Consider the following 10198-nt stretch of genomic DNA (forward strand, 5'->3'; position numbering starts at 1 on the left):
CAACACTCATATAGATCGCACACTCAGACCCTACGATAAACTGTGAGTTCATACCGCCTAAATTAACCTTTCAAGTGTTTTTAAATGCTTTTATTGGGGGGGGGGGGGGAATACAAGTTGAATCCAACAAATTATAGTATCGATCACATGTGATTTGTAACTGGCAATCAAAAAGGATTTCTATACTTCTAACCATTTTACCATAAAAACTGCTTTCAATTTTTGATCAAACTCATCTTCATGTTAAATTGTTATAAAAGCTATTTCCAAACTATTTTAAACTTCTTATGTTCCTAAAATATATCTACACCAATATATCTATATAAGTAAGACTTGACGAACTTAGGACTGATAGCTTACCTTATTTCCTGTTCTAGTTTGATTGGGGTCTTAGGGTATATTGTTATCTGTCTGAATGTCGTTGAATTCTTAGTTATATATAGTATGTATTTGTGTTGGATACGAATGCCTTCACTCAGTTCAATACTTATGTGTATCCAAGATAGACTACAACATGATATTTAACTATAATAAGAATAGATAAGGTTTACCACTCCTTACTTCCATTACTATGATACTTACCACAGTTAGTATTATTACGAGTCTCTACATGTTAAGAACTATACAAGAAGAATACTATATACTATACAAAAGAACACTAAATAGATAATACCGAGAAGCACATTATACACTAATACAAGAGAACATACTAAAACAGAATGTGATACACTACCCCTCTATTCGGCACTTTACTACGCCTTCGCCGTGTAACCATAGTCTCCTGGAGGGAGAGCGGACTCTACGTGTATTGATCTATACAGGGCGAATACTATCACATCCCGACTGCTAGCCACAGTCCGAGCCGACTAGGCCCAGGGATGATAACTTGTTACCACACTACGTGTGACCTGGAGAGTCACTATACATTCGATCACCTAAATTCACATTCGGATCATTAAACTAAAAAACTAAGTAATAAAGGTAAATTAGACTCCCCGAGATGTATTTTATACTTATCACTACTTAGAGTCTGCAGTTTATTTACCATTCAGTCGGCAGTAACACTGCTGGAAAAATACATTATTTTCCCATTTACTTTGTTCAAATGAAGTCCAAACTATATTTTCATAATTGAGAGTCTAATTGGGAAAACTTTTACACACTCAAAGGATCAAACCTACAAGTAACCAAGTCTTGGCAGAAGACTACTTTTACTGGAAAATATAGCATTTTCTAGAGATTCACACTATTTTCAAACTTGATAACAACTTTCATGTTATACAATTGTAAACACTCTTATACAAGCAATGACACTAAATTCTTATGAACTCACTAGCTTTATGCTGATACTTGTTTTCAAAATAACTTGTATTCTCAGGTCGTCAGTAGATAGGTACAGATGCAACTTTTGAGAAGACGGAGCACATACAAGACTCCTCTTTATTTTGATTATACTTTTTGGTGTCTAACAAACTGTACATAACACGCTTGTATTAGAATTTCTATATTAATGCAATTGATGTGGTTGCTTGTTTTTACTATTATGCATTGTTATGATACTGTACATGACGTCCTCCATCCCAGAACGTATTCCGCCGTTCTCGGTTTTGGGGTGTGACAGGATCCATCAAAAGTGACATTCCCACACAAGTTCATAAGGGTAAAGGAGCCATTAGGATTAGAGCCAGAGGCAGCATTATTTGAAGACATCTGAAAGAAGAGGACAAGATTAGTTTAGATATTAAGCGAGTCCTTAATAAAACACCCAAATGTAATATTAAGGCTAGGATCCAATCACAATATATTATAACTTAGAAGAGGTATGCCGTAATCCAAGCTATAACATATTTGAAAGGTAGGCGAATGACGATTCACCAATTTCTACCATGAAAAACGAAATATAAATATTAGGTTTTTAATTGGTTCTTAGAAATTCCTAGATTCTTTAGAGATTCAATGAACTTTTCAAAGGCATGTTTCAATCTCGAGTGTGTCCTCCAAGTTTTTTGACTAGGATACCGAGGATCACAAAACGAGGTGTGAAGTAACCATGCAAATTACTTGGTACCCTTAAATTTGATCACTCAATCGATGTGCCGGTTAACCACACACGCTCCACCGATACTATGATAAACCTTAAGTCACCCTTTACCTACCATGTTTTTTTTTTTGAAAGAGCCAAAGCTCAGCAAACTTTATTAAAAAGAATAAAAGAATACAAGCACCAAAACATCAAACAAAATACAAATATAACCATCCTATCCATAACCAACTACCAAACCATTTCCTAATAATAAAAAATAACCACTCACAACCCCATAGCACCCTAAAATCCTTAAAGGTAGCCCAAAGACTTATTGAAAGAGGGAAAAAAGGTAACTTCACCCCCTTGCTCCAACCAAAACTCCAAATGATAAAGAAACCAAAGCAAGGGGTAAGGCCCTTAAAAAAACCCTCAGTCCATAAGCTAACCTTTAAGAAAAAAACCCTCAAGTTCAAAACCCACATAACACAAAATACAAGGAAATCCCAATAAACGAAACCACAAATAACCATAAAAAAAAAGAGAAAACAGAAAAGCCCCTCACGACAACTTGTCCCAAAGCTCCTGTCCCAATCCTTGTCCTCTATATCCTTCAAAGTCCTCATCAGGAAATCCATAATCTCTCTACAGCTATTGCCCACCACCAACCTTTGCTTCGCCTTTCTGCACCACAAACTCAAAAAGAAACACAAGAAAAAAACACCAGAACACCAGTGAATCAAATTAAGTTTCATACTAGACATGGCATCAATCACATGTCTAGGATTCTCTATTTGGGTAATCTCAATTAAGATCATATCCAAACAGAAAATCCCATAGGTACAAGTCACATGATTTAAGAGTAAACTCTCCAACCAGTGACATATTCCGTCAATTCCTTTGTGCATATTTTTATTCCCAAAACACCCCACCATATACCATTAATAACATCATCCTTATTAAACTGCCTCCACTGCCAAACCCAAAACCATAACCAACCACACTCCAAACAGCAAAACCAGAAAATGATCTCCATTATTCCACATTCTCAATTCCCGAAATACCCCAGATCAAATAAATCTTATTATTGATCATTTTAGCTCTTTTCCTTAATCCCATCAGCTTCAAACGAATCTCATTCTCAATACTAGCTATAACCCCCTCAACTGATATTCTGCTAGAACCAAAAAGTCTAGAATTTCTCTCTCTCCAAATATGAGACACACAGCTAGCAATCATACATTTGATGATCAAATTCTCACCAGTCTTCAGTTTAAGCATTCTGCTCAACATAAAAATAAGATCATTCCATTCAACCGTTCTCAAATTTAGCCCCACTTTACTGCATAAATATTTCCAAATTCTAGAGGAATACTCACAATTAAAGAATAAATGGTTATGCGAATCAGGCATATTTTCACAAAAAGGACACAACAAATTACCAGCCACTTCCCATCCTCTAACCCTATCCTGAGTTTTTAATTTGTTCAGGACAGCCAACCATAAAATAAAAGAATTGCGAGGAATGCAATTATTATACCAAACAAAATCATACCAAGGCACAATATCCCCAAAGTTATTAAAATCATTCCACACCTGTTTGCATGAGAATTTTCTGCATATACCTCCCTTATCCCTCCATCCAACAACATCATTCAAATTAGAATCAATACAGAACATAGGAGCTTCAGTCAATCCATGGAACTTATTAACCCATTCAACCGGCCATGAATAAGTATCAAAATCAAGAACATCACAAACTAAAGCAGAATCACTTAGACCATTACTAACCCAATCTCTCCTAGGGATAATAGTACAAAGAATACCTATAGGATGCCACCAATTATGCCATAAAGAAGTGTTCCTCCCATTACCCACACACGAAATAACATGAGGCCTAACAGTTTTCCTTATCTCCAAAAATCTCTTCCATGTCCAGCTCATACTCTTTTTCTGCAAAATATCCCAAAAATTCCTGCGGCCAATATAATTGATTCTCACCCACTGCACCCACAGGGAATTTTTGTTATTAATCACATTCCAAACATGTTTAGCAAGCAAAGCATCATTCCATCTCCTCAAATTCTTTATTCCCAGCCCACCATACTCCTTAGGTTTGCAGATTTCAAGCCACTTAACTTTAGCTTTACCTTTGACTATCTCACCATTAGCCCATAAAAAACTCCTGCACATCTTTTCAATCTCATTAATAATAGTAATTGGAATTTTAAAAATAGAAGCCCAATAAACATGAATAGAAGTTAAGACCGAATTAATGAGCTGCAATCTGCCAGCAAACGATAAGGTTTTACACTTCCAATTGAAAATTCTCAACTTAATCTTTTCAATCAACTTTTTACAATCTCTATCAAACAATTTAGTAACACACATAGGAACCCCCAAATATTTAAACGGAAATCTCCCAACCTCATAAGGAAGAATACCCAAAATAATCCTTCTCATATTAGGTTTAACACAACTGAAATAAATCTGACTTTTTTCCATACTCACCTTCAGCCCTGAAAACTTATTGAAATCATCAAGGGCATTCCTTATAATTCTGGCCGAATTCCCATTACCATAAGAGAAAATTAACAGATCATCAGCAAAACATAAATGGGAAATATTGAGGCTCAAACACTTACTATGGAACTTAAAATTCAGAGAATCTTCAATAAGCTTACCCATAATAATATTGAACACCTCCATAACTATAGTAAATAGGTAAGGAGATAAAGGATCTCCCTGCCTAAGCCCACGCTTTCCTTCAAAATACCCATGATCTTCACCATTAAAATTGAGCATGAACCACGGTGAAGAAACACAAGCCATAATCCATTTAACCATGACTGGATGGAACCCAAATCCCTGCAAAATTCTATTAAGAAAATTCCAATCCACCGTATCATAAGCCTTTTGTATATCAATCTTTATCGTACATTTAGGGGCTCCTCTCTTTTTTTTGTACCCCACCATCAGCTCCTGAGCAAGAAGAATATTGTCCAATATAGATCTACCAGGAATAAAAGCTGATTGGTTATTGCTTACAATATCGCCCAAACAATTTCTAATTCTATACACTATAATCTTACTGATACATTTATAAAAAGTATTACAGCAAGCTATAGGTCTAAAATCAGAAACTTTCCTCGGAACCTCTACTTTAGGGACCAGGACAATTCTCGTGGCATTGATCCCCTTCAACAATTTACCAGTCCAAAAGAATTCTCTCACAGCCTTACAAACATCTGGACCAACAATGCTCCAAGTACTTTTAAAATTTTTTGAAGAATAACCATCAGGGCCAGGGGCACGATTGTCATCTATATCAAACATCGCCAATTTAATTTCTTCATCAGTAACCACTCTAATCATATTAACAGCCACCCTACTATCCAATTTTTTAGGAAAAAAATCATCACTTAAGCCCGACAAATCAGTATCTTCCTTACAACCTAGAAACTTATTAAAGTGAGACACAAACTTCTATATCATAGCCTTCCCACTCACCCAACGACCATCTTCATTCAGAACCATCTGAATACGATTACTGTTACCCCTGCTTTTAACAATTTTGTGAAAGAATTTAGAATTATTGTCCCCATCCTGTAACCATTTGATTTTAGCATGCTGAGCAAGAAGCTTTTCTTCATCATTACAAGCAATATTAAAATCTAAGAGAATATTAGCATGCTCTTCCCTAATCTTGCAATCAAAAGGATTATTGTCAATTTCTTGTTGTTTACATTCCAAATCCTTTCTTAACTTCTGAATTCTTTTTCCAGCACCCCAATATTTATTGCACATCTCCCTGCAATGTTTCTTGAGAATCTTCAACTTTTGTGTCACTTTAAACATAAAAAAAAACCATCAATATTCTTATCCCAAACCTCCTTAACCAAAGGAAGAAATTCCTCCTTCTCAGAAATAAAATTAGCAAATCTAAAAGAAGGCTTCCACTTCACTTTGTTACCAGGAAAATTTAAAATAGCAGGGCAATGATCCGAATTTCTGTATGGCTTAAAGACAGCATGAGCAAGAGGATGGTTCGAAATAAATTTTTGATTGACCATAACTCTATCAAGCTTCTTCAACAGCCCCATATTACCCGTAGGAGTTTTGTTCCATGTAAACTGAAACCCATAAGACTTCAAGTCCTCCACTTCAATAAAACTTAAACAATCAACAAAATCTTCAACTCCTTTAGGAGTTCTAGAACAGCTTTCAGAATATTCCGAAGGTTTTATAACAACATTAAAATCACCTAATAAACCCCAAGCTTCCTTATTAACAACCAAACTATGTTTCTTCAAATTATCCCAAAGTAATCTTCTTTCAATGTAATTCGAAGCAGCATATATAAAAGACAAATACATGCCAAAATCCGAATTACACAATTTAACATAACAATGAATAACCTGTTTGGATTGAGAAAGCAATATCATATCAAAAAGTCTAGGATTCCACCCCACTATTATTCTAGTACCAGCTTCACAGCTATTATTATTAGAGACCCAATCCCACTGCCCAAAAGTCTTAGCACAAACACTCTTGAGTTTTAAGACTTTGACATGAGATTCAATCACAACACAAATACCAAGGTTATTACACCTAATAACATCAATAACCTCCTTCTGCTTAACAGATTTATTCAAGCCCCTAACATTCCAAGCACCTACAGACATCATTGGGAAATAATAGAATTTTTGGCATTTACCTCCTCAAATGCCTGAGAACTCCCCATCTTGCTGCTATTATTGTCCGATACCAACTTGTCTTTATTCATTTTATTACTTTCATTTCCTTTCTTCTTCCCCTCTCCCTTAATTGGAGAAATCATTTTGTTATTCTTGCTTTCATTAGAACCCATTCCAGCATCACCACTATCAACATTTTGATTAGTAACTGTCTTCTCAATCTTAGCATCCTCTTCCATTTTATCCAAAACTTCCTCTTCAATCTCTCCCAAAATTTCAAAACTGTTTTTATTACTTAATCCCTCTCTTGTTAAATTCTCACTAATAAGACTATGATTACCCATCTCTGACTTATTATCCTTTTTAACTACAAACTCCTGCTTATTATTCTCCTTCAACCCCCGACTACCAATTGAATCCTGCCCATTAACAAACTTCTCATAATTTCTGTTCTTTTCTAAATTCCAGTGACTTACTCCTTTATTGCTCCAATTCCAAATTTGCCCTTTACCATTTCCACCTCTATTCCCATTATTGCCTTTAGAGAAATTACCCCTTCTCCAATTCCTATTCTTCCCATTATTCTTCATATTATTCAATTGATTATAACCCTCTTGAATCTTGCTAGTGCCTTCACCATCATTGTTACCTATCACCTTTTTATATTTAACTTCTGTGAATCCATCCCCATTAACAACTTCCTTCCCTTTATTATTCTTTAAATTTCTCACATCCCCATTTCTATCCTCCTTCTCAACATTCATAGCAGCAGCACAAACTTTATCCACATGCCCATAAACTTTACAATGATTACATCTAGAAGGAATCCAAGCATATTCAACATCAAAACTTTGAATCACAGTAGAATTAGAGACAAAATCCCAAGTAGAAATATCAATATTCTTTCTCCATTCCTTCCCAGCTGCCATTTCAACAAGAATTCTAGCATAAGCATTCCTTTCTTTATGTTCCAAACACATTTCCTCTGTAAAAGAATCAAAAGCCAAAGGAATACCTATCTTACTAGCAATTCTACATAAGTTTTCACCACTCCAAACTTCCAAGGGCAAGTCAAATATTTTAATCCAAACTGGTATTTTATCATGCCTATTCTTGGTTAATGTCAAACCTGGCCTCCATCTTTGAAGAAATAGAGGCATATTATTAAACATTAGCCAAGGACTACCCTCCAAAATAGACAACATCTCCTGTTCATCACTGAATTTAAAGAAGAAAAATCCTTTGCTGTTCATGAATACCTCTTCCAAACCCACATTCTTCCACAACCTTCTAACTTCTTTCTGAATTACAGGAAACGCCAACTTCTTATCAATCATATAACCATAAAGAGTATTAGTAAAAGGAATACTTGCATTCTTAAGATTCTCAATCGGAATTATTACAGGACCATCCTCTTCCCCCTTATCCCCTGGAATGAATCTTACATCAATCTTACACTACAAGAAAAAGACCCTTTTACGACGCGCAAACCACGACACTCGTTGATTGATGTTACGCAAAAGAGAGTGACATTAAAAAAGTGTCATCTCTTCAAAAAATTTAAGGATTTAGGTCACTCATTATTGCGTGCCCTTAAACTAGTGCCATAAAGAAAAAAAATAAAAACACGGAGGGCGCTGTATGTAAAATGCGCGCCCTCTATAAGTGTCGCTTTATAATTTTAATGAACGCGCTTTTTTTAGAAGATAGGGGGGAAACGAAATCCCAAAAAAGTTAAAACCCCGCCTGTTGCGTCTCCTCCTTCTCCTTCTAAAATCATGGTTTAAGAACCCTAATAGAATTGATTGTCAATCCTTATTCAAGAAAATCGCAGGGAGTATTCATTGTAGGGATTTTTTTTGAAGAACACACAAAACACTATCAGCCTCACCAGTAACCTCTGTCTCACCTCACCTCGTCGGTGAGCTCAAGCTCACCTATCCATAAATTTAATTACGATTCCTTAAATCACCCTAAACCCTACCCTTTCTCTCTGTTCACGATCCAGTAATTGCGGCAAACAAGATCAACGAAGAAGACCAACTGGTTCGAATTTAACTACAATTCCTTAAATCACCCTAAACCCTAACCTTTTTCTCTACTCACGATCCCGTAATTGCGGCAAAGAAGATCAACGAAGAAGACCAACTGGTTCGATTTATCCCTAAAATTGGTACAACTTCTCCTAAATCTGACTTCACTCCACTCTCTGAGTTTGTTTTCTTCCTAATCGATGCATCCACCTTCTCGTCTCCCCCCTCCATCAGGTTTTCTCTCATCTCTTTCCTCCAGAGATGAAGATTCTCGGAGATGTGAAGGGAGTAACCGAAGGAAACCCTCAAACTACTATGATTGCACAAACACTTCTTCTCTTGCGACTTTAGTATTTCAACTGTCCAAAAACTATCAAACTTTTGAATCGAATGTCTTTTCAATACCTAAATATCTTTCAATGAGACTAAAGGGATCACAATGAATCTCGATACTTTGTTTATGAAAAAAGGGGGTAAATAAAAACTGTTTTTTTTTTCAAGAATTGAAACTGTTGTTGATTTTGTATGTAATAGAAAAGATTCCTTGTTATGCATTTGGTGGTTGAGGGATTTATTTTGGTATTGTGCAGCTATGAACTGAAAGGGGTTGAGGAAGAAGAAATAGCTCGGTTAGTTGAGGATGGTGACATATACAACAGGCTGTCTAGATCATTGGCTCCTGAGATATTTGGACATGAAGATATCAAGAAGGCTCTTTTACTCTTATTAGTGGGCGCTCCTCATCGGAAGCTCAAGGATGGGATGAAGGTAAATCATAGTGTTTTTGTTTCTCTTTAAAAGCAGGTGGTTTGGGTTTTTTTGTGCACAATACAAGTATGAGATTAAAGTTGTGATTCAGATAAGAGGGGATCTACATATATGTTTGATGGGTGATCCTGGAGTTGCAAAAAGTCAGCTGCTTAAGCACATAATTACTGTTGCACCAAGAGGTGTGTATACAACTGGAAAAGGAAGCAGTGGTGTTGGTCTTACAGCTGCTGGTCAGAAGGACCTGGTCACAAATGAGTTTGTGCTGGAAGGGGAGGCATTGGTGAGTCAGGATTTTGTTACTATTCATATTCTAATATTAATATGTAAACAAAGAAAATATATAAATAAATGGATGGGTGTAGGTGCTGGCTGATATGGGGATATGTGCGATTGATGAGTTTGATAAGATGGATGAGTTAGACAGGACTGCCATACATGAAGTTATGGAGCAGCAGACGGTTAGCATTGCCAAAGCCGGGATCACCACTTATCTCAATGCAAGAACTGCAGTTCTTGCTGCTGCAAATCCTGCCTGGTATTATTTACTCTTACCAATTATCATTTATTTTTTAATTACTAATAGTAATATGAATGTTTTGTTTGATGATTCAGGGGGAGATATGATCTCCGCAGAACTCCAGCTGAAAATATAAACCTGCCTCCTGCACTTCTAT

General features: G+C 36.0%; 1 protein-coding gene across 1 annotated transcript; it reads right to left on the reverse strand.

Annotated features, from left to right (window-relative positions):
- Positions 1-5509: 5509 nt before the first annotated feature.
- On the reverse strand, positions 5510-8999 carry LOC145096015 (uncharacterized). Its single transcript, XM_079033800.1, has 4 exons — positions 8870-8999; positions 6818-8149; positions 5914-6698; positions 5510-5860 (listed from the first exon to the last, which is right to left on the reverse strand). The coding sequence occupies exons 1-4, from the start codon at positions 8997-8999 to the stop codon at positions 5510-5512; spliced, it is 2598 nt and encodes an 865-aa protein (XP_078889926.1).
- Between the last annotated feature and the right edge of the window lie 1199 nt (positions 9000-10198).

Source organism: Lactuca serriola, chromosome 3 (genome assembly GCF_051521515.1).
Source record: "Lactuca serriola cultivar US96UC23 chromosome 3, Lser_US96UC23_V15, whole genome shotgun sequence".
Taxonomy (NCBI): domain Eukaryota; kingdom Viridiplantae; phylum Streptophyta; class Magnoliopsida; order Asterales; family Asteraceae; genus Lactuca; species Lactuca serriola.